The 26,250-nt window shown below is 41.3% G+C and overlaps 1 protein-coding gene across 11 annotated transcripts in view; it reads right to left on the bottom strand.

The window, feature by feature from the left end:
- Positions 1 to 23,308, bottom strand: part of TBC1D1 (TBC1 domain family member 1) — a 98,327-nt gene extending 75,019 nt beyond the window's left edge. For 5 of the 11 annotated variants that reach the window (XM_038134580.1, XM_038134565.1, XM_038134573.1 and 2 more), the window contains exons 1-2: positions 22,096 to 22,385; positions 14,902 to 15,413 (exon numbers count right to left, since the gene is read on the bottom strand). In XM_038134580.1, coding sequence (XP_037990508.1) covers positions 14,902 to 15,318 — 417 coding nt within the window. In that variant the 5' untranslated portion in view covers positions 15,319 to 15,413; positions 22,096 to 22,385. Of the gene's footprint in view, positions 1 to 14,901; positions 15,414 to 19,250; positions 20,765 to 21,843; positions 22,045 to 22,095; positions 22,386 to 22,478; positions 22,818 to 22,859; positions 22,998 to 23,174 lie in introns of those variants that run through there. The other 6 variants (XM_038134570.1, XM_038134566.1, XM_038134568.1 and 3 more) reach the window with 6 other exon arrangements.
- Between the last annotated feature and the right edge of the window lie 2,942 nt (positions 23,309 to 26,250).

Genomic DNA, 26,250 nt, shown 5'->3' with positions numbered 1-26,250 from the left:
AAATTATCTGTGATTTTTATTTTGCTATGTTGTACTGTTCATTATATTCCTTCTCAGCTGTCTTGAAAGTGGAAAATTTTATCAGCAATGTTCCCTTGCACATATTTTTAACTTACTGTTCCTAATCTCTCCCCTTTCTACCCTCTTCTGCAGGCTTATTAACCCATTGGGTGTATTTTTGCCAATGATGTGGACTCTTTTGCTTTTGTATTTTTGGCTAAATCACACTGTCTTTCAATTACTGTGAAAGCCACAAAATGGCAATAAACAATCTTTCAAACCAAGATTCAAACACTGTCTTTACCAATCTGAAAAATCACTTTCCCCATGATATAGTTGGCTTTCCATTCAGAAATTTACAGTTCCAGGTTTCATTACAAACAACATTCCACATTTAGTTACTTTAAGACAATTCTGTTTTAACTCCTAAAAAACACACTGGAAAATATTTGTGAAATATAACACACAAGAGAGAGGCCTTTAAAATACAGCAGCAGGATTTGCCCTTATGGTTCTTTTGTGGCTTTGATAAAGCTACATTGCTTCAAAGGGCTCAGGATATACTACTGTAAGTCACTGCTGCACATTTCACCCACATGTGCTGACTGTGCTTCCGCCCCTGTGCCAGAACAATGGAAGCTCTGCATGCTGAGTCAGCCATCCAAAAACCGCGGATCCACCAGACACAAGGCAGCCCCCCATCACAGGCTCTGTTAACCACCTTGTCACCAAGAAGGGGAGAGAGCGGCATCATTTCATGTAAGATTCGTCAAATTTGAAAATGTGCACATATTTTCAGGAATAAAGTCTGAAATATTAGTTGACATGCAGTACACTATTGAAATACATAAATAAATACGTAACCAATCACGGGTCAGTTTTGCCATTTCCTCCTTTCTGGGTTTTCTTAGTACCAACAGGGAAATCTGGCATTCCAGGAGAAACCTGCACAAAGCTGGATAGATGGGCTAGACAGCTGAATTCTTCACTGAAGTGATCTGGTAACTTCAGATACTGCTACAACTTGCAAGTCTGAGCTCACATACTTGAATAATTTGCAAGTCTTAACTCACATATTTGAATGTGTTCACAGGTGAAAAGACTAAAATGGATAAGTAAACCTCAGAAGTCATCTGAGCAGGTCTTTTAGAATCATAGAATCAATTTAGGTTGGAAAAGACCTGTAAGATCATCAAGTCCAAGCACTAACCCAGCACTGCCATATTCACCACTAAACCATGTTCTTAAGTGTCACAGGCACACATTTTTGAATGCTTCCAGGCTGCTCACTTCCCTGAGCAGCCTGATTCAATACCTGAGAACCCAATTACCTAGTATTTTTTTTTTTACTAATATCCAATTTAAACCTTCCCTGGTGCAACTGAAGTCACTTCCTCTCATCCTGTCACTTGTTACTGGGGAAAATTGGCCAATCCCACCTTACTACAACCTCCTTTCAGATTGTTGCAAAGAGTGATCCAGTCTCCCCTGAGCCTACTCCAGGCCAAACAATCCCAGGCCCCTCAGCTGCTCCTCTTAAGCTTTGTGCTCCAGACCTTTCACCAGCTCCCTTGCCCTTCTCTGGCCCAGCCCCTCAATGTCTTTCCAGTTGTAAGGGGCCCAGAACTGGTCATAGGACTCAAGTTGTGCCTCACCAGCGCTGAGTCCTGGTCCTGCTGGCCACACTACTTCTGATACAGGCCAGGATGCCATTGGCCTTCTTGGCCACCGGGGCACACCCTGGCTCATGTTCAGCCAGCTGTGGCCATATTCCAGCCACTCTGCCCCCAGTCCATAGCACTGCCTGGGGTTGTTGTGACCCAAGTGTAGGATCCAGCACTTTGCCATACTGAACCTCTTGCAACTGGCCTTGGCCTAACTTATCCAGCCTATCCAGATCCCACTGCGGAACCTTTGTGCCCTTCAGCAGATCAATATTCCCACTCACTTTGGTGTCATCTGTGAATTTACTGAGGGTGCCCTTGATCCCCTTGTCCAGATCATTGATAAAGATATTAAAAAGGACATTTCATCCAGGGTATATTAAATTCTCAAGTGTCCCATTGCTTTCAATTACAATTTATGAGTCAAATGAAGGCCCATTTTAATCAATCTTCCCAGCTTTTTCTCTTAGCATGCAAAACGCTGTAATATACAGTCAAACAACAAGAACTTAATAAAAATCAAGTATTACTTTCTCTCACTGTAGATCCACAACGCCACGCCCATACAATTGCTTTGATTTTACTCACAACTCCAGTTAAGGAAAAAATCTCTAAGTCTAATTCAGCTGATGTTTCAAGCTGGCATCAAGACTTCCAGAATAGGCTGACATGCCTGTGCAAACGTGTGTACTTAAAGTCAGGTCACTGAAGGTTATCTGGCTAAGGAAAATTTGTCACATATCTAGGTTTTATATGGCTTGTTGGAAGTACATTGTCTCAACATGCACAAAGGAGTTTATCTTGAGACCTTGACAGGTTCTGTTCTGTAACTTCGACAAGAAATGTAATCAGAAATCTGTGTTTTGTTTATTTGAGGTTCCTGGGAACTCTTCTGACTCTTCCAAATCTAGCATGCATGTGGATAGTCTACTAAACACAAAAACTGAAAGAGAAGGAAAAACAAAAGACAACTCCATTCTGAAGAAAAACTTGAAGCATATTTTCTGCAGTACATGAACTTCCTGCAGAAACCCCACTGAAAATCTCCTCCCAGTAAAGAGGAAGCCTGCATACAGGCAATACATGCACTCTGAGATGTAAAAGCTACTCATTTGAGAGTTGCCCCCACTTAAATCACAGATCAAGTTGCTACTATACCTTTATGTGCCTTAAGGATGTATCTGGTTCAGTATGCAGTTCATAACATACATGTAAAGAATATCCAGAAGTCCTGCAAGTTTCTAGAATATAAACTTTTGTCCTTGCACACATAAAAACTTATTATAGCAAGCTCCTAACATGATTGAGAGCTAATGGTTTCATATCTATCAGATATTCTGCTGAGGGGAGCTCAAACACCCCAGAACAGTGGCTGATGTCAAACACTAACCAATGTTAGTGAAATTTAACACACAAGAATGAACTCCAGAAACAGCAGTATTTCTGTTCTACAGACTTTACATACTGCTGCTTCTTGTTACATAGTAAAATAGAAACTCATTCCAATACTTTTAGAGGCATTGCAAAAATACTGAAAAAACACCCCAAAGAAAACCAAAAAACCCCAAAAAACCCACTAGGTGAACCAAAACAGAACTTCAGTAGGACAATTTGGGAAAAAAAGTAAAATGGAAATTACACTACTGAAACTTTCTAACTGAAAACCCACCAGCGTCTTTTAACTGATTTCTACCAGTTTTAGATTAAGCCTTCCATATCTCCATGGTAAGGTGAGAAATTCTCTTGCTGGTGGAAAGCAGAAGATGTGAAAACTGTCACAGCAATCGCAGGATCTTACATTTGCTCTGGACAGCCACTAAGTGGCACCTAAACACCTCATCTTAAACCCTGATGAATCTGCGAGTTTGTGAAGGGATTGGAGGGACAAAGGAGTTATGCACTCTGGGGAATAATCCCTTTCAAGAACAATGGAGTTCTCTTCCTGCAATTAGGAAAGCTTCCTAACAGCCTGGCTACGAATGCTACTGTCAGGGATACTGTACAGCTCTCCACAGCAGCAGAGATACTGCAGAGAGCTCCTCAGAAGCAACTGCTTTCTCTCCTTAATCCCAGTCCTGACTTGGCAATCGGTGCCTCGTTCCAGTGTGTCATTACCCACTACCATGTCGCTTTGAAGTCTGCACTGAAGTCGGGAATATGAAGTGCCTCACTGCTGCTGGACAGCTGGTCCAACAAAGGCACTTCTAACATGACAACACAACTTCTAGAAATGCCTCTGAATTCAGCTTCAGGAGAAACCTCTGAAGGTACCAACACTATTTGTACTTGAAGATGCACATTAGAACATGGTTTTTGCAGTCTGCAGAGAATGAAAAGTGATGAATGGGGCTTTGCTCCTCATAAAACTTTAGTAAATTATTGCTTCAGAGACATATGGCAAACTTCTATTTGGAATTTTAAATAAGGAAAGAAACCTAAGTTTTGTAATAGTGGTGTTGAATCAACAACAATCCTCAACATATTCTTGTATTTTAATTATAATTTTTCTTGTCTAGTTTTAAAAGTACTTCTGTTTCATTCAAAATCTTTCTAAATGAATTAATTATCGGTATTGGAAACCTTTTTCTATGTGAACAACATAACTGTCATTGAAAAAAATCAAAGGCTAAAACCAAGCTGAATAATATATTACATATTATAGGTGCTAACCAAGCAAGTATCTACAAGCATGTTCAAAGTCATGGCTGCAAGTATGTCTCTTCAAAGGATCTAGCCTGAAGTTAAAGTGCATACAGATTTTCAGCCTCAAAGACTCAGAAATACGATTTGTGTACAATTTGCTTTCTAGCTCTCAAAAAACCACATCCACTTCAGTTAGTCACAGGTTTAGATGCAAATACACCACCAGATACTCCGTGCAAGCTCTACTTTACACCTTTGTGCTGAACACAGCTTCCAAAAAAACTCAAATGAGGAGTTATAGTATCTAGCTTTTATTCCCTCTTCCTGTGCAAGTTCTTCACATTGTAAGTAGAAGCATAGCATATAAGCAACAGAGCAACACAACAAACCACAGAATGATTACTAAAAATACAGTTTTGAAGCACATTCTGCCTGCGTGAAGCTAGTTTTGTGGGGGTCTTTTAAAGGCTGACACAAGAAGCTTGCACATGAAAAGTGTTCAATCAGTTATGCAGAAGGACCAAACTTAATGCAATGCAAGAGGAATCATCATGAGTGAAGCTGTTTTTATGACTAGCAATAGATCTCAATTACTGTCATTCTGGAAAAAGTGGGGGGGAGGGTGGGAAAGAAAGGGGAAGTCCACATTGACTAGCAGTTTCATACAGAGGACAAACCAAGTATAAGCTGGCATTATCCACTCAATCCTTGTATCAGATCCTCCATGATCAACCTTTAGGGCAAACACACATATCCATTTAAGCCTGTATTTGTCCAGTCACACAAATCATTCTTTAGGAAAATATTTCCCACAGCCCTTCCCATAACTTGACGTCCACAGAGAGGGTAAAAAAAACAGAAATAGAGAACAACTGTGTCTACACCAGGCAAGGGAAAGCACTGACTTTACGACAATGATTTTCTACCATTATTCACTTTGACATATAACAGGATGGGAGATTGTGCTGCTAAAGTAAATACAGCAGTTATATATGCCTCCTCTGCTTTGGTTTTCTGCTCCACTACAGCCAAAGAGCCCCCATCTGATGACCTTGGGGGCACAGCATAAATGTCAGCCCAGGAAAGACAAAACTTTAAATGAAAAGCCAACTGCATGGAAACATAAGGAGCTATTCCGGGAAGATGATTTACTCAGTATCATAATTTATGACTTGGCATCTTCATATTTGAATGTGGATGGCTTGCATTTGTCTTTTAGGGCCATTTTAAAATCTGAAAAGAAGAAAATACAACTGCCTAAACATAAATGTCCATGTTTAAGTAGCTCCAAGTGAGCTAAAGCCCAAGCTTCCTAATGAAACTTGCAAAGGACAGAAAACAGGAGGTTTTGGTTTTATTAGTCTTGAGCAAAGATAACTGGTATCAACCAGACAGGAGCCAGAACCACTCTTGAGTCTGTCTGTAGAGACTGTACTAACCTACATGACAGATACAATCTTTGTTTATTCATGTATTTGACAAAAATTATCTTCTCACTTTTGCTAACTCAATCACACTGTCCTCAATATGCTATTGTACTGTGCACCAGAACAACTAACACTGTTAAGGTAAGACTGATTTTTAAAATAAAAACTGTTCTTTTCAAAGCAGTTTCCCCCCTCTCTCTAATACAGCTACTTTCTGTCTTTAAATTGCATACAACTATCATTGCACCAAGTATCCACAAAATTAATTTAGTAACTTCACAACTGTGCATACTTCATATTACTTAAGAGTGTTAAGTAATTAAACAAAAAATAAAAACCATCTAGTGAGTCCAGATTATAAAAATTTTATAAAAACCATCTAGTGAATCTAGATTAGACTTTCTGACTTGAGTTCAGAGATCAACAAAACAGCATTCAGATTTCCAAACTTCTTCTAATCTTAAATGAACTTCAGCAAGCCTCAGCAGTGGATAGCTCAGAAAATACATTGGAGCTCCTTCATCATTAAGTATTTCTTTATATAGTAGTGTGCATGCAGTTTATATTCAATATTGCTATAAATCAAACAGTATTTTCTGAACTCTTAATTCTGTATACACAATTTTTATTTCCACACTCCTTCTATTTCTCAATCAGAACTTTTCCATGGGCACAAGTCTTTCAGTTTGGTTTGGGTTTTTTGATTTGCCCAGCACTGTCTGCTTGCTGGGTGTTTGTTTGAAGCTGTAGGACTGATGAGGCTGCAAGGCAACGAGGACACCCATTCACTTTCTTTGTGTGGTGCATCCAACACCTTTGCAGAAATCAGACTACTACACCGCAGTAAGGTGAGCTGAATAACTTTGTTGCTACATATTTTGTTATTGTTACAACTTGTGAAGATGAGGACTTTTAAAATGATTAGTGCTTGGGTAATATGTGGAGAGACAGTTTCCCAATTGAAGACCACCCACCCTGTGAAGTTTGTCTTTTTAGAGCAAGGCTACTTTAGACTCATAGGGCAAGTATGCAGCGATCTCTTCTCACACATTACTAGCAGGGCAGATTTCAATGTCAGCGACATTTCACAGAATATTCTGAGTTGGGAGGGACCCATAAGGATCACCAGGTCCAACTATTCAGTGAATAGCCCATATGGGGTTTGAATCCACAACCTTGGTGCTATGAGCACCATGCTCCAAACAATGTGGCTCTGTGTGCAGAGCAAAGAAGACTGCAAGTGTCCCTGTGCACCTCCATTCTCACAGTCTTACTTTTAAGATCTATGTCATCCTACAAAGAAAGAACAGGTTTCCTGCTCCATGGCCCAATCCCTTTGGAGTACCCCTGCTGTGGCACTCTCTTTCCCTCACCTGCTTATGAAAGCCTTGTCCCAAAATATTTTATGCTCACTTTAGTTGCCAAATTTATGTCAACTTGAAATTTGGCAAAAAACATCTAGGCTGATCTACCAAGGCGCACCAAATGAGTTTTACAGTAGAATGAAAATAATTGCTTTTACCTTAGCCCCTAAAGCAGCTCAGCACAGAGCTGGACAAACATCAGTGCCAGCACAAGGGAAAACACCACGGAAGTATATAAAGGGATGGATCAGAAGAGAAAAGAATAACAGAATTGCCTCTTTTGACAGAGGACAGCTATAAAATCTTCTCAGTGTACCATCATAGATTACACTTGAACTAAAACCCCACAGCAGTTTAAGACTGAATGAATTGGGGATCTGAGGCCAGGCTCTAGGTGGCTGTGCCCTGACTCTCACAAAGATGCACATGAAACTGTTCTGTGATCATGTTAGGATGCTGATTTCATTGAAACTTTATCACTTTTCCTTTGGAATATTCAAATTACTCTGAAACACATCACTGAGGGATACCACAGTATAAACAGGGGGAAAGGTGGGAATGGGCAAATCAGCAAACAAAGGACTACAAGGCCATGGAAAGCTGACTCTAACTTGGTTAAGATGTTAAGAGTCAGCTTCTCTTTGGAGATACGTAGAGAAGCTCTTCTCTGTGTGAACAGAAGCTTTTAAAGAACACTCTTCTACAGATATGGAGGATGCTTAGATATTCATGGCTCCAGTTACCTGTGCTGGACATCACAGGCCACAGATAAGACAAACGGATTGGTTAGTAATCAGATGAGAGACCATCACAAACCCACTAATTATGTTTTTGCCTCAGTTCTACTGTTTTGTATTTCTGCTACAATTCCAACAACAAAAGCAAAGGAAGAACTGTTCCTTGTTTCTTAATATCTTTGAACAATAAATAGCCTCGGTATGAATTCTGACCCTAAAATCAAGCGCATGTAACATTGTAAGTAAAACACAGCTACCTGCAGTATTATTTAAGTTGAAAAATACATGAACAATGCCATCTGATGCAGTTTACTATACAGTTAACTATTACACTAAGATAAGAAATCACAAGAATATATAATTTTTATGTTGCTGCTGCTGTAAGAGTGGGAATAGGCAACTCTTTTTACAAACCTTGTGATTAATTTCATCTTCCTTGATCAGACATTATCTCTGACTGTAACTCAGCAGCACTGGTATTGCACAAATTACTTCCCCCATGTGGCAATCACACAAGGTTTAGAGAAATCCCACAATATTTTTTTTATAAAATGAGAGTGAACACACGAGCACTTAGCTGATGCAGCATGTCACAAAGTCACTCAAAGATTTGACAAGAGCCCCATAAAGGCTTGGAATAACACTGCTAGGGACAGGGTCACTGGCCACTGAAGTTCCCTGACAGAAGAGCTCACATACATGGATTGTTTAAATAGATCCCAGGATAGAACTGGTGTCATCACACTCATGCTCAAGAAGCCTGTAAAGCTTGATTAATTGTGAGAGTACTGAAAGCACAGCTGGTTGTTTGCATTATACAGGATATTCTGCTAGGATTTACACAGCTAAACTTTGACCTACTTTATAAACTGGACTGTGTATTTGCACATCACAAATATGTATTTGATTTTTCATTTTTCTGCTGCATTTTTTTTTCCTTCTGTATTTTACATTTTCTTCAGTTAGTGTTTGGGAGACAGGAGAGATATCCTAAATCAAAAAGCAGTGCCAGCAGTTTGCAATTACACACATTTAATCAAAAACCCCAAAGGGGCATAAGGAGGCAGAAAACAGCCAAATTAAGTTCTCACTTGCACTGACATTAGTCCAGTTACTTAATTTTGTTTCAGTGTTTTATGTTTTCTGTAAAAGAAGAACCGTGTTTTAATCTCCCTTGACTCATCAGGCAGTAAAATACAGAAGAAAAAGATCACCTCAACCTTTAAAATGATCTTCCTTGAATTCTTTTAAGAAAGGGAAATGGTGCTATTAAAAATGAGATACTTGGTGAGGCTATACCTTAAAGTCTAAAGTAAAAACAAGTTGTGTAAGAATCGACAGTCATGAGGCCAAGCCTCTCAACAACTGCTTAGGAGTTCACTGGGCCCCTGCCATTCCTTTTATAGATGAATAATGTGAAGTTCAGCTCTGTGCAGCCTCACAGAGAGCTAAGTGTTGATTATCTGAAACCAGCTTCTTCAGCACATAATCAGATCATAAACAACATGTAACAGAGTGCTGCATTCCAGGTAAGACAGCGTGATCTACTTAAGTGCATAAGCTATTTTAACTCATGAAAGTAGGTGAAGGTTGTTTAAAAGCAAAATAACTGTTAAAGCAATGGGTGGACAAAAAACCCAAAGACCTCAGGCAACAGAAGCCATCACAGCTGTAACCAAAAAGCTCCACAGCAGACCAGGTGCTACATTTCAAGAAGTGTCCCAGTGTAAGGAGATGGGTTCTATCTGCCTTTGCCTTGGGGCAGTTTTGGCACAGGTGAAGTCAATCAGCAGGCTCGGGCTTCCAGCAGGTGTCCCAGTCGGCTGCAACCATACAGACACTGCAACTCTCACAGTAACACTCCTGTAGCTGCCTGGGCCAAAAGCTGTCCCTGATTGACGACACTACAGAGAGAAGATTCAGAAGCACCACACAGACTTGTGCATGTCTTGTGCAGCTGTGATCCTTTTAAATCACAAGCAATATTTTTCTATTGAGCAGAGAAGTTCTACCCAGTGTTTTGCCATCACAGCATTAACTGCTCTGGTAAACACAAGCATATATTACAGGCTGTTATGACTCTGTGTCCAGAGTCTTGAGGACAAAAAAAACCTAACCCACACAAACAAAAACACCAGTATAAAATGTAACCCTTTAAAAATCTGACCTGAACTTTTTACCTTTCTTCATACTCCGGCTCTCCATTGGTAATGTTACAGAAATATTTTCCTTGCAAGACATCAGGCTCAAGTTTCTAGGCTTTCCCTCAAATTCTCTAAACCTCCAGTTCATATCACAGAATAAAAAGGGGGAAACTTTCAAGCATTCTGAGCATCTGCTTCACAAAAAAAACCAAAACCAAACCAAAACAAAAAAACCAAAACCAACCAAACAAACAAAACCTAAAAAAGACAGTGCTGTCTGCCAATTTCTGCTCTGCATACAGGAATTTATTTTACCCTGTGATCAGAAAGAACAGGTGGATGATGCACTCTACAGACACCTCAGAGTAGCCTCACATTAGCATACCCTGGTCCTGATGAGGAACTTCAACCACTCAAGTATCTGTTGCAGGAAAAACACAGCAGGGCATAGCCAATCCAGCCAGTTTCCAGAGAGCCTTGATAAGAATTTGCCAACCCAAGACAGAGACATGATTAGGAAAGCTGAAGACCACCTGGAATTGAATCTAGAAAAGGCAACAAAAAAGTCTTTATAGCTATGTAGGTGACAGAAGACAGGCTTGGGAAAATGTGAGCCTGCTGCTGAACGGAGAACAGGACATGGAAAAAGGCTGAGACGCTGAATGTCCTCTTTGACTCAGACCTCTGTGAAACCTTTAAATTTGGAACTGTTAATCTTCACTTACAATAAATATAAAAGTATAATAAAGGACAGCACAACCCTAACTTGCCTTAAATCTGAAGTAGCTCAGGGCATGAGTCAGATAAACTAGTGACCCGTGTTCCATTTGCCAGCCCACACATCCATCAAGTAAGATTAAACATACCTAAGTAAAACAAATCATTCGATACACCAAAGAAGGATCAACATAATGACATCTGGAATTACTTTTCCAAGCTGAAAATAAGAACAGAAATTACTCATCCTCCGTAATGTTCTGGCTACTTCGCATCTGCTGGAGGGGGAATCCCTGCTACAGTATGCCCTCACATTATTTATCTCTTTCATTTCTTGGAGAGAATGATGTGATAAAGCAGGGCATCATACAGAAGGAAAACTGGGGAGAATGAGCTCAGGAAGGAAATGCCACACCACACCTGCAGTTCCAAACAGTTTAGAACTAGCACATCCCAAATGTAGGACTAAAATGTCAGTAATTTTTAAAGTATATAGTTTCCAACATATCAATAGCATGATATGTTGAAATGCCATCAAAAGGACATATCATCATCAAAAAACTTCTGTAGTACATAAGCAAATGTCAGACAGGAGGCCACTGGGGAGACACAGAGGCCATGTGTGGTTTCATTTCCATTGCACTCCTACAGTAGGCAAGCACTCTCACCAAGGTGTTCAGCAAGGCTGTGTTCTTATCCTGAAGGAACTATTCTGCAAACAGATTTAGGGGAGATATAATTTTTCCCCAGCTTCCCCCGCCATTACTCACCTGACCTAGAAGTAGCCTTCATAGGCTCCCTGCAGGCAATATAACTGAACCCAGCTCCATTCCTGAGCACCTACAAAGAATATGCATTAATGCTTCAGCCCCACCTTCAGGCAGAAATTACTCAATCACGAGGCCACATCAGAACCTCTGCAGAATGAGGGTGTAAGGATAAGAAACTCTACTATCTGTAACTAGTGGAAACTTACTGAAGTTATATATGAAGGAACACTCCAGATCCCATGTCTGACAAATCAACTTGGAAAGAAGACTCTGATCCATAAGAGAAGCTCTCTCTAGGCAGAGTAACCCATCCTTTAAACAAGAAGTAGAGTGAAATCATCTCCATATTCACATGCTTCTTTTCAAGTAATGTCATCTCATTCTTCCCTACTTACTGCTATCCAGCAGGGAAAGTGAGCCACACATTGCCATGATGGTACAATGGAAACAATTACAGCAGATCCTACAGAGGGAAGACAAAAACCACAATGGGGCACTACCTTTTCTTTCACTGCTACAGAGCAGCATAACAAAGAAATCCTTGCAAACAATCCTGACATTACTTAGTGTTATTACCTGTCTACAGATTTCTTCTCTAAAGTGGTTATGTTGGAAATGCAGCAACAATGAACCCAAGAGCCTTGTATTCAGGAAAAACATTGCATGGCATTGCACACACCCCCATCAATTCTAGAGCTGAGCTAAATATGCAACATTAACAAAACTCTCATATTAAACAGGAAAATAATCCCTCGCTAAGCAGATGTATGCTCTTGCTCAATTTGTATTTATAAAGGAGTAAAACTACAGCTAATGGACTGCAGTCTATCTGCAATGCTGATGCTAAAAGCCTGCCCATTCCTGGATTTCAGTACTTTCTACCACCTCCAGTGCTGTGCTTGTCTGCATGACTTTCAAGTTTCTTGTCCTCCTCTTAAAGGTTTTAATTATTTAGTCTTCTACTCAACTGCCTTTGTCTTAACATTCTAATCTTCCTACTGTACTTCTCCCACAGACATACTTCTGCCCCCTTTTATTCTACTTATCTTAAGGTGAGGATATAAAAGAGAACTTATTTGCAAAGCCACAAAGTACCTTCTACTTCAAATCCTTAGTCAGACGTGACTTAATCCAAGAACTCTTTGTCAAATACAACCCTACTACAGATTTATATATGCAGGCACAAAGAATTGTGGCTCTTGCAGTTTACAATATCACTGTAATTAGTAATTATCACAAAAGTCTGGATGTCCAAGATTATTGGCTAAAGATTGTTATGAACTTGTAAATTCTGTGACAAAACGTATCTGGACTGCTGTGATTCGTTTACAGACCTGAAGCAAATAGGAAAAAAGAGTTCTTACAAACAAGAGTGCCAGCACAGGAATCTGCTGAGTTGCATAGGCTGCAAAAGTCCAGTTTCTAAAATTTGTTTCTCCTGAAATGGAACACAAATTGCGCTAACAATCCTAAATTCTTCATCCCAACTCACTGGTTTTTAACAAACAGCTCCTTCAGTTTGTAACAAAGGCATGTGTGCACTCCCTATCCTTTCAAGTTGGGCATCTGCAAAACAGGTAACATCAGTTCACTCCTCCTGATAAATACACAAACATCAACTAGCTAAAAGGCATTATATGACTATATTCAGGGCAAAGGAACAACACCCTACAAAGCACAAAGAACTTACTTAAAATGTGGAAATTGCACAAAATTTAAGTAAAAGAGGCAGGGCTTCACTTCAGATGTAAGAACACCTGGCATTTCCATTACCCTTTTGTTAAAACATAATCCACAAATGCTGATTAGATGTCCACCTAAACTGCAAAGAAGTCAAGAGTAACAACTCTTGCACACAAGACAAGTTAGGAGACCAGACGGAAGGCAGTTTTTGAAAGGATGGATATCTGTGTGAACCTAGAGCTAAGTAGTTAAAACAGGCATACAAAAATTGAGGGTTTTGTCTCCAAAAACATTTAGACACAGCTGCAAATTTAACTAGAGACAGTTTGACTTTCTTGATCATTTCAAACATGTCCAGGAATTTGATCAAACATGAAGAAAAAGTACTTGACTCTTTTGTTGCAAAAGAAAATGCCTAAGAAAATGTACTGCCGGTGATCAGTGCTGTGTTCTCACCATAATCCTGGAAAATCACAAGCACAAGTAAATGCAGAAATAAACTGAAAAATGCATTTACCAGCTGCTAGCCAGTGCCAAGTTTTGAAATAACTATTCCTTATTTCTGCTCTTACATACATAAACTTGGTATTCTACATTTAAATTGACAGGATTTCTCACTTGAATGCTTATGATTTACAACGTTTTTGCCTTTTAATTTACTGGAACTGCAGTTTTTTCTGGGGGGATTTAACTAAAGCTGTTTCCATATGTTTTGAGCTGTAAGCTTGAGACCACGGATTTGGAACTGTACAATGTTTTGCTATTGGGCAGGTTGGCATAAATCCCATGTGTGGTGTATATTCACATAATACCTCCAGGGTTGTTCAGCAGGACACCTCCTATGGGTCAAGTGAGCATGCTGTTTTCCAACGTTAAGGAGACTAGAGTCAACACTCAAGTGGTGAAGGATACGTCACCATTTTGTCCTCAGTAGTTCACAATACCTTTGTGTTAAATCTTACTCATTTTACTCATTCATGAGAGTCAGTGTCTCACATTACTCTCAAACAGAAGAGATCAACAATTTTAATGCTTCCACTTTTTCAGCAAAGACACAACTGGTTAGGTGCTGGTTAGGAAACGCAGACTAAGCCAAATCTCACCCACTGCCAGACATGCAAACCCAACTCCTGTCTCACACCACGCAGCAGCAAGCCTGCGTGTTACAGAAGTGCAAAGACTGTGCCTTTCTCCCACTCTTTTAACCTGCCTGCCAGGCTTTGAGAAATACAGAGCTAGGAAAAGGTTTCCACAGGGTTCTGTTGTTAGAGATATGATACATATGGAGGTTCCACACTACCCTCTCCTCTTTCTGAGAAAGGAGGTATCTCTGTTTCCCAGTCACATAGGTCTCAACTCAGGAAAACAGAAATTTGAGAGGTCTGAGTGCAGGATTAGATAAAGTTCACAGTGACTCGAGAGTGAAACACTAGCCCTAGTGACATCAACAGAAAAGCTCTCACTGACTTGAGGGTCAAGATTTCAGCCCATATCCCAAACTAAAATGTTTTTTAAGCCGATGAAATTCAGGCCCTGATCCTGTAGGAGATGTACACACCTTTCATTTCACATATTGAGCAGCTCAAATTTCACTGAGCAATTAACATCAAATAAAGTAAGTGAGTAAGTTTTAATGAGAGCTCGTCTCTAATTGTAAGTACAACCTTAAGGTTTTACAGCGTAGTGAAAGGATTCAAAAAGCACAAAAGCAACTCCAGGGATGCCTGCTTTGGTTCTTTTCTTTTTACTTACTTTTGTCTGATCATCAGCCTTAAATACATAGCAGATACTTCGCTGATTTGCTGCTTCATCCTTTATCAGACAAGCAAAGTAACTCGGATCGTGGCTGTTGTGAATCAGTTTGTGGACCTGCTGTGGCTTGTATTCAAATAAACTTGAACAAATTAAAGGATCCCACTGCTGGGTTTCCCCTGTGTCTGGCTCACACCGCAAACTGGCTGGTGAAACACAAAGTCGAATTTGGCTGGCACTGGGTTCTTCTTTGGAAGACTTTGCACTGAGCAACTGGATCTCGGCCACAATCCAAGGCAGCATTGACATAGTGGTTAGGGAATGCACCGGGAGAGAACCCACGAGCTGGAGACTGAAACTTGCTGAGAAATCACTAGGTGTTTGACACTTTTTAACTTTGAAAGTTATTGGCTCCATTTTACAGTCCTTTAGGGAACCTGGACTAATTCACTGATATTTCAGTTCCATGTCTGGATGCTCAGTGGCTCCTTTGATTACGGAACAGAAGAGTTCTGAAAGGAAAAGAAAGAGTTATGTAGGTGCTGGAACTCTATGAAAAATCAACTCTCAATAACACAAATAATTAACAGCTTAACATCAGAAGAGAGCTACCATGGCCCATCTAGCAAGTTCCCCCTCTTTACACCGAGCCTGACTATTTCAGGTCCAACAAACATAATTGTAATAAATACATTGCTTGGAAAAGAGACAGTGCTGACTTAATATTTGCTTTATAACCTTAGCTCAACTATCTAATAAGCAACTAAATTACAATGAACATTCTTTCTAGCCTGTGTCTGTTTCATGGGCAGGCACATGTAGATCACACGGGCCTATTTCAGTCCTGTTATCACAGGAAGAACTCGGCTGAGCTATTTTGACCTTCATGACAGTTGAAGTCACTGCCTGCTAAGACACCTTAACATCTGGGGAAAAAAAAAAAAAAAGGTCAGCTTGACAACTTTCTTGTCCATAGGTGGATGACTTTGAATTTGGCTACTAACATGGAGATGTTTCCTTAGGTATAGTTTGCCCAGTGATTATTGGTTGTAACCAAACAGATTTTTTTCAATAAATAACACCCTAGAAGTCACTGTCATGTAAAAATGTTAGCAGCAGTCAGAGTGATAGCTGGAAAACCTGTCAGATAGCAGTCACAAGCAACAATCCTTACAGCATTCTGGGAAGAACCAGATGACAATCACAATTCAGGTTGCATTTTAATGCTGGTCAGCCAGACAGGAATACTGAAATGTTAGCCAGACTGACATTGTATCATTTTAGCTTCTTAAAATATTAAGTGGAATATTCCAAGTTACACACAACCCTGCTGTAACCCTGTTATACCCAGCATCTACTACCACTACTGTTATTACGTATTAGTACTTTTAGTAACAAAATCTAATAATTGCATTTCTTTATAAATTCCATTTCACAAAATGCAGTCCATGAAAACACATAGGTTGGCATTTGTTATACTACCCTGTTTTAACTCCTCTTTAATTGCCCCTAGTTTCAGCTGTTACATTATATTGTGTGAGACTGACGCAAGGCTGACAGGCCTGTAATTGCCTGTCTTTAAATACCAGGACACTAGTTTACCATCAATCTTATGAGAGTTTCCCATGATAAGATCTATTAAAAACAACATAAATAGTACCAAGATATCCTTAAATAACATTTTAATTATATTCAAACAAGTTTTGAATAAATGCCATCTGTTTACTGTGGTAACAGTATTTCTTGTCTTTGTTCATCTATAAACATGATCAAAACCAGCACTATTTTTCTCATGAGTTTCCACTGAACTTTGTCCTTATTTTGCTCTTGCAATAATATTTTCAGACTGAAAATTTCTAACAGTCTTTCGCCTTGTTGAAAATGAAAGGAAATTTCAGGATTAAAAAAACCTCCAAAAATTTCAAGATTGAAATCAATTTTAAGCTGTTTAAAATGAAACCAATCTCTAAATGTCCCACTGGGGAAAAATGTTTCTACAGTAATTGGCATACTGTAAAAACAAGGGAGATGCAGAATCATCTTTGGGTACATTTACTTTTTTGAAACTTTTTCATCTTTTGACAAATGAACACTGTGGCAGCATTACCTGTTCCAAGAATAGAAAATTTAGCAAGAGTGCAAGTTTTCAAGATACTATTCAATGAATTAATAATAAATAGCATTCTAGATGTGTAGATCAAATTTTTTAAAGTCTTTTCATAAACCTGTGTGTGTATCTCGGCATGGGAGGTGTGGGAAAAAGGGCCATGAAAATCAAGAATTTGTACACCTCATTTTATGTATACTACAACTAGGAGGGGTTTGTTTGTTTGTTTTACAGATAAGCAAGAAAATAAGCATCTTTTAGATTAATATAAATGCATTACATCCTAAATTAAATGGCATTCAGCTGTGGCAGGGGTGGTTCAGGTTGGACGTCAGGAAAAATTTCTTCAAGGGTGATAAAGGAAAGGGTGAAAGGTGGTAAAGATTGGGAGAGGCAGCCCAGGGACGTGGTGGAATCATTGTTCCTGGAAGCATTCAAGAAACAACCAGACGTGGTACCTGGTGCTATGATCTAATCCACATGGCAGTGTTCAGTCAAATGCTGGACATGATGATCTTGGGAGATCTTTTCCAACACCAGTGATTCTGTGATTCTAAATGGGATAGCAGCTGCAGGAAGCATTTTTACACCTTATCAACACAGACTGCTAAACACAGTTACCATTATAGTTTTCCTTCAGCCAAGAATCAAAATGGTCTCTACTTTCACAAACTATTACAAACTTTTTCTCCGTAACTGCAACAATGAAAAACAGTTCAGTAACAGCAGGGAAGATTGGATTAATTCATAACTACCATGCTGTGTAGTGTAAATTAAATAAAAATCAAGGTTTTAGCTTCTAGTGCTCTTGTCACTTATGGCATAGACAATAATATCAGGACAAGAAGGCCTTAGAAAACTTCATTCTTAGTTGAAAACAAGAGAACTGAGCTACCATACAGACAATGATGTATTAGCCACATACTTTTTGTAGCCTATTTCTTATTTGTGTTTTCTGAGAACTCTTCTTAAAAAAATGTAATTAAAGGCACGTAGAAATACAACAAAGTCACCCTTGTTTCTAGCAACTTTTCGAGTTTCTTTTTGCTCTTTTACCCTAGATCTATGAGGCAATGCAGCCTCAAAGAGAAATGAATATCACAATATAATACATTATTTCTCATGCTAACTCTAAGGACTGAAAAGTATATTAAAAAAAAGGTTGATACTCTGTCATACTTAAACAAACATTGTACTGCTGGAATGTATTTAATATAAATATGAAGCTTCTTGGCATTAATCTCTTTTTAACAAAAATAAACACCTTGCAAAGTCAACAGCATAAATACTCCAATTTGTTATTTCCAAAGAAAAACACTTACTACTAAATCAAACCAGTTAAGTGGAAGTCAAAATGCTAGGTCTTTTTCCTAATGTTTAGGAGAGGCTGAAAGTGCAGTTTCTCAGAGCACAAATTTAGCATCATCAGACAGTCTCCTCATCCAACCCGTATCATTCTGTATATTACTGTTCTGCTGATCCATTTCCCTTTCCCAGCCATTCTTCCTTTGTTTTCCCCTCCTGTCAGTTATTGTAAACAAATCCCACCAGAAATTATGCCAGTTTCAAGCTGATGGTGTTAATGTCCTTCAAGTTTCCACTGAGGACTAGGTTTTACTTCAAGATCCTGAAGTATTTATGTACATGCTTAATTTAGACCTAAAAAATAGTTTTGTTCTTCTCAACAGACCTATTCCCAGCCATAAAATTAAGCACACATTATGGCCAAAGAGTAACCATGCTCTCAGCCCATCCATGTCTGCCCTGACTCCACTGCTTGGAATTTTAGCACCTTTACCCATCTCTGGTTGCCACCTTTCAGTTCATCCAATCTGAAATTTGGCTCTGCAGGTGCCATGGGAGTTTACCATACACATTAGTACAGTACGTTCAAACAAGTTTCCTCTTCCTCCCAAGTGTCTGATTAACTCATGCTTATTAAATGTTTATTTCACCTCTAGTCCACTAGTTTCCTTCTACCTTAACTTTGATGTTCCTTTGGCAGCTCTAAGCACCATTCAGCTTCATTACTCTGGGCTGTGTTTGGCACACTGGATGTCTCACTTGTTCTCCCAGTGCTCACAGACATAACTGGGACAGTTCCTCTTTCTCCTCTCCACCAGCATCTTTTGAAGGATGTTGGTTGCCCTTGCACTCAAAACTGAGAACAGCTTGAGTGGCACTCCTCAGCTGACAGCTTTGCTGCTAAGACACAGTTTGTAGAGATATAGAGAATATGAACCTTATTGTTCCTACTGTTCAGCCTGCTTTGATTCAGCTGTATTTGCTCCATCAGCATAAGAACAGTCAGTCGAACTGTAACACAGAAGATATTCACACAAACCACATTAATACATCTATCTCTACCTTTTATACTAGGGAACATCAGACTGACTCATTAATGTGGAAGATACACATGGGAACATATGTGTGCCTTTTGTCCTCAGCTTCTCTTTTGCTCTGATCAACCCCGCCACTTCTCACAAGTGGGGGGCCTTAGAAAGCATGCAACACTACACTGATGGTCTAGCAAAATCTGACAGTGTGTTTTTTAAAACCCTAACCTAATTTAAAAAAAACAAACATATTAGTCTCTTGCTCTCCAAAATCAAGTTACATTCTCGTGTTATGCCACCAAGTTAAAAGGGACCCCCTTCAGAGAGAAGTGAGGGTGATGGCAAGACAGCATGAAAGGGAGAGCTACACAAATTATTACTCCTGCTATTCTGGACCCCATGTGAAGATACCCCATGTTTAAGCAGCATTGCATCATGCAGGACACCATTCCTCAAAACTCACCCTCTCTCAAGAGAGCAAAGACTATATCACAAGGGCAGGGTATTGGTTGCAGGTGCCAGTTGGTTAGATGGGGTCAGGTAAGCTTTGAGGTTAGGAAGGAGAATCTTGTGAGGTTATTGTGTTAGTAAAAGTGAGGAAAAGTGGGAAAGTGAGGTACTGAAAATCAGGTTTGTGTACCTGGGGGAACACCAGGCAGATCTGGGATAGACTCAAACTAATAGAGAAAAAAGACAAAGAGGAGAGAGAATGTCCTAAACCAAAAGAACACCACCCTCCCCACTCAAAAAAAAACCAAAAACCCAACAAACCAACAAAAACAAAACCAGAAACTTTGACAGTGGGAAGTGTTATCCTTCTCAACTGGACTAAATTCAATACAGACATGCAGCCTAAAGTTTTAAACTATTGTTCAGAACATTGGTAACTGCAGACTTAGGCAACCCTTCACCCTCCTCCAGTTCCTTCCCTGCTTTGGTAGCAGTTGGAGTGCTGGGACTCACAGCAGAACAAGAGCTTGGAAGATGCATTACACAAGGAAGCAGTCAGTGCTTTCACAGAGCAATGAATAAATGAGGGGTTTGACCTGGGAGCTGAACAGAAAGATGCCATCATCCTTGACCTCTGCAGTTCTTCTGAGACACAACTGCAGTTACTCCACATCACGCTCAGGACATGACAGCAGCTTTAGTTGATGTAAGTTTCTGTAAGTCAGTTTTCCACCCCTTCAAGAAGCTAAGCAAAAAAATGCAACCATACAGCAAGCTCTTATGAAAAACAGCTGGTCTTAAATAGCACAAATTTGTTCAGCTCTTCTCTGCATGGCATTAGCACTGAACCCTGTTGACAAATGGAACCAGAGGCACTGGTACTGACTGCACTTCACCACTGATTATTTTAGCAGAAATATCATACTACTTAAGGATTATGAGGAGCCCTGGCCTGCAGCCAGAACTCTGGAACACTAGCCAGAACTAAATACCACTTGTCTCCCTCTCTTTCTGATCCCTAACTGAAATTTACATTGTCTTTGCTCAAGCTCACAGATTTCTCTATCCACCTGGCAGGATATACAGAAAAACATAAATGAGAAAATACATAAAGTATGTCATGGCACAGTCACTGCTGAGAACAGCATTCAAAAAGTTCTTTTTATTTAATTCAAATGGGCACTTGGAAGCATGACACATCCCTCTTGTTGCAAGAATATTCTTTTTTTCTCATAGCTACTTATTATCTGCTGTTTCCCTCTGAAGCTATGGTTTGCTGTGGCCAAAAGCATGCACAAGTCCAGAAACCAATTTTCTTCAGAAATTAGTTTTAATTTCCATTATTTTTTCATTAAATGCTGACTTTTAAAAGACTTAATGCTTACAAGCTGTTAGTAACTCCAGACTGGGTGCTGAATAACATAACCATATACTCTGGTTACTAGTTCCAGTAATAAACACACCTAAAATATTTACCAATACAGCCAGCATTTATATCACTCCTCAAGTAAGTATTATAAATAGGCTATTAATAAAAAATTTGCAACAAAATGGGAGTATGTTCTTGATTACAAATATACACATTTATAATCAACTACAAATGAAGAAAATAGCTGACTGTTTCTGCCCTTAACACCTGTTGCTATTTCCTTAATTAAGTCCATGGAAATAATTATGCTGACAATTGAAGTCCTCTGACTCAGCCTCATACAGACCTGAACAAAATACTGAGCTGTTCTACGAAGGTAATGCACTAAAAAAAAAAAAAAAATCTTTGTAAAAGAAAGCTTGCTAGGTCAATTACATTATGAATACCATTCATTTTTATTCAATTGCATATCCACAGCCAAAATGCCTGCATTCAACTTAGCAGTTAACCAAATTAAAGTGAAAACAGTGTCAAGTCATGCACATATCACTGAATGTGTTTCACTTTCCTTCCATCCTGTCGTTTTTCTCACCTGCAAACATTTCTACTTTTGGGTATTACCCATGATTTTCAGCATTCCTATATAACAACGCGTGACAAATTTCTATTTCAGAACTTACAAGTGTTAAAAGTATAGTCAGACGTATCAGCTCAGAGGTATTCGCTATTCAGAAAATGCACAATTTACTAATTTTGACCCACGATGTTCCATTCAATCTCTGGGCTTAACGCAGACACAAATCCCACCATCTGCACTACTAAAGGTTCCTACAGCAGATCTGCCATGTTAGCCTCTCTCCCAAATAAAACACAGCACACAAAGGCCTCAATCTTTTCAAAGGGCGCTATAAATAACCACATTCGTTTCATACCTCTCGTGAACGCAGTTTCAAGAGATCATTCCCTTGTTGGCTTAGTTGGCGAATTTAAAGGGCCGTAAGAACATTGCGCCGCCGTGGGCAGACCGAAAGTTACACTCGGCCGCGCCGCGCTAGGAAAGGTCCGTTTTCCCCGGGGAAGCGCCGCTGCGCTGCTCCGAGACGGAGCGGGGTCTGGGAGGAGTTATACCCATCTATTTTGCATAGATGGGCGAGGAAACAGCAGACAAAAGGAACTAAAGGCACCTCAGCTCACTGACAGATTAAACTCAAGTCGCTCTTTGGTTATTGTGACGAGGAGCCAACTCTCCCAGAACAGCGGCACCGGCACCCCCGTCCCCGCTGCGCTCCCGCCCGGCCGCCCCGTCCCGCAGTACCGCTGTTCCGACAGCCAGAGCCGCGCCTTCGCCGGGAGCCCCGTCAGGAGCGACGGCGGGACCCGCCGGGAGCGCGCAGCCCGCCCTTCCCGCCGCGGGCACGGAGCGGGGCCCCGGCCGGAGCCGCCCGGCGCCGGAGGCTGCTCCCCCCTCACAGCGGGCTGCAGGCACGGGCCGCCCGCGGCGGGTGCCGCACTCCTCGCCACAACTCTTCACTTCCTCTGCGCCAAGACCTGCTCTTCCTCCTTCCCCCCACCCTCCCAAAACGCTGCTCGGCCCCGCCGGCGCTGCTCCCCAGGCCCGGCCCACAGTGGGGGCACGGCGTGCCCCACCGCCGCCCCCTGACAGGCCTGGCGCCGGGGGTGCCCGGGCGCCGCTTACCGCCGCAGGATGTGCTCGCCGCAGGGAAGTGCCCTCGGCGGGCAGCGGCCGCGGGCTGCCAGGCGCGCCCGGGCACCTCCCGCGCGAGGAGGCGGGCGGGGCCGGTAACGGGCGCCGGGCCGGGCCAGGGGCTGCCCGCCCGCCGCCTCCCGCACTGCCCGCCGCCTCCTGCCGCTGCCCGCTACCTCCTGCCGCTGTCCGCCGCCTCCTGCACTGCCCGCTGCCTCCTGCACTGCCCGCTGCCGGCCCGCCGCCTCCTGCACTGCCCACCGCCTCCTGCCACTCGCCGCTGCCCGCCGCCCGGCTCGCTCCTACCTGCCGGCGGGCCGGGATGAGGAGGGAGCCGCGCCGCAGACCCGGCCGGGCCGCTCGCCAGCGCGGGCGAAAATAGCAACAGGCGGCGGGTCCCGGCCCCGGGGGGCGGACGGCACGGGCGCCCGGCAGAGACGGAGGGCAGCCGGCGACAGGGGGGCGCACATGTCGCGACAGCGGGCAGCTGAAGCCTCCTCCCCTGGCCCGTGAGGTTCCTCTCGAAGAGCATTTCGGCGACGCTGCCCCGTGTGTCTGGCACAGCCTCTGATCTCCCGCGGGCAGCGTGTCGTTGTCGCCTTGCGGTAGTGAGCCTGGGCGGATGGCGGGGTCAGATGAAGTGGCGAGCGAAGCTCGCTCACCAAACTGGAGCTAGCCTGGCTGGCGAGCTCCCAAGCGATCAAGTCCCCGCTCGGCTGTGGGCCCAGCCCTGGCCGCAGGGCAGCCTTCTGAGAGCTTACCTGAGTCACCTCGACGGCTTCCTCAAAGAAACCACACTTGCATATTCATAAAATCATTGTAAGAGTAGGTATAAGTTGGTCTTCCAGTTGCCAGAAATGAATGATAAAGCATTAATGGATCCCGGAGACTTAATTATACTTCTCTGCAAGTTTAGAAGATTATGGCATCCTACATCCCTGTTGTGCGAACCACTTCTGCACTCAATTAATTTTCAATTTCAACTGCTACTTCTTGGCAGTAAGACCACTGATTTTCTTACTTTTAATCCTGTGCACATTTGTAGAATCAGAGCTTTCTACAGGAAATCTGCTCTGTTGCTGCGAGGGAAACAGCCAAACAGTTAAATGCAAGCACAATGTTGCCCCAGATTATGAAAAACAAGTCAGATTTTGGTATCCAAGGACATCCCCTACTTGCAAATTGTAGATACACACGTAGATACAAAATCCATTGTATCTCCATGACCGTTGGCATCTGGGTGTACTTCCTGGTACAGTAAATTACCACTTGGCTGGTAAGTGAATTGAGGTATGTAAGCAGCAGTTCGCCCAAAGAGCTTGTTCCCAGTCTGTGCTCAGATCACTGTTGGCTGCTTCCACTTCAGACATGGGAATAGGTACAAGTGCCTCTTGATTTTCAGTGTCACCTTTACAGTCATTGGAAAGAAGATTGGCATTTCCTTGGTTTTTAAAACATCACAGCTAAGGACAATGCTCTTACTCCAGTTATCACCCAGTATCAGTACCTGAGTCAAGAATGCCTTTTTGCTCATTTTAAGCCTGTCTGAGCATTATATGCCTCTGGTAACCATGCTCTAGCAGAAGGTGAACTGCAATTCCCACCCAGACAGCTCCAGCATTTCAGCCGAGGCTCATGCATTCCCAAATTTTCAGCCAATGATGTCAGGAAGACTTTTTTTACTGCTTCACTGTTGCCTTTCAAAAAAATGTAATGAAACAGAGACAACAAGACTATTTCTTGCTTTTTGGAAAATCCTTGCACAGCAATAGAAGACAATACTAGAGCATCACAATTAGAAATACTTTCTTCTTTCTCCTCTTTGATACAGGGAAAGAAATCAGCCTCAGTATGTTCAGCCTGCCTGCAATGAATGTTACCTAATCATCACCTTTCAGGCTACTTTGGACAGGATTCCTTCTCTGCTTCCTGATGAAACTGTTACTTAAGTAGGGGCTATAAAAAAGAGCCACAATGAGCGTTTTATGTTCCAATCCCTAAAAATTATGCACTTTTATGTGTTCCAGGGACTGGGATCCCAGTATTCATGTGAAAACTATGAGCACCAGACTTTCTAGTAATTTTCTATTTTCTGAAAGAGTAGATCTCTGTTCTTTTTTCCTTCTCAGGTTAGATTTTCTTTCTATAAACTATATACCACCACATCAACTTCCTCAGACTGAGGAGGAAAATCAAGTTGTGCTTTCCACATCCTGCATAGATGATGTAGAAATAACACCAGTTTAACCACTTTCTCATTGTCCAGTCACATGCTAAAAAAATGCAAGGAAAGCCCCACCACTGCCTTTTGTACAGAACCTGAATATACAGGCTTGCATGGAGCACTCTGTGAGAACATGTGGGTAATGAAGCTCCTTTTGTGGGTTATCTACCTACCAGAGGTATCTTCTCACTTGGTCCCAGTTGGGGTAGGATTGTAGAGCAATATGAATTTAGGCTGAATGTGCCAGGCCAAGAGTGAGGGCAGAACTTGGTGCTGCACCCTTTGAAGTACCTCAAGACAAACAGGAAGTTTCCACCCAAGATGCTTTCAGAGTTCAAGTTGTTCCATAGCTGGGCAGCAGCTGAGCAGTAAGGCTTTTTGATTGTGAATTTGAATGCAGGCACTTATATTGTGTTTCAGTTGCCTTGTAAGCTTCTGTGCTTTTCCCTCTATGTTACCCATAAGGAGGATTTTCTATTGTTATTATATAAAAGTCTTTTTTTGGTGACTTCTGTCATGTAAATTTGTTCAGTACATTATTAAGGGGTGTTACTGTTTTGCAGTGCTTTGACTTAGGGAGCTCTGGATGAAGTACTACATTCTTATCCAATGACATTGTATCTCCAGATGCTATTTATACATAACCTCAATTCATAAACAAAATTTGCGTAACTGTTATTATAGCACATTTACCCACTGCAGATGCTGTAGGAATACATGCCAGTGACATTAATTAATGATTGTCTTTGTAGACAAGAGGCTGTTATCACTGATGAGTAGTCAAGAAGGAGTTGAGCTACTGTTACAGATCCTGCCTGCTGCTGTCTCTGTATTTTTGAGCATTCCAGATGTCATGATTAATCCCCTCTCTCTTTCATTCCCATACATACTTTTGAAAACGACTTACCAGTGTTTATGTGAGTATTTTAAGCTTCTCCTTTTTGTTTGGAAGTTGCTGTTTCTATGCAATCATCTATATTACAGTTTATTTATTGGTGTTAGGATACAATTGGAGAGTTTAATAGTCTCATCCCATTATTCACAATGTTCTGATGGAGCATGACCTCATTTCAGTTACCTGGCAATTGCTATACAGCAGAGTGATATTGGCTTCTACTTGGAAGTTGATCAGAAATACTAATACCATGATGAATGTAT

This window comes from Motacilla alba, chromosome 4 (assembly GCF_015832195.1).
Source record: "Motacilla alba alba isolate MOTALB_02 chromosome 4, Motacilla_alba_V1.0_pri, whole genome shotgun sequence".
Taxonomy (NCBI): domain Eukaryota; kingdom Metazoa; phylum Chordata; class Aves; order Passeriformes; family Motacillidae; genus Motacilla; species Motacilla alba.
Note: the sequence above shows the minus strand (reverse complement) of the source record. Positions and strands in the feature narration are given on the sequence as shown.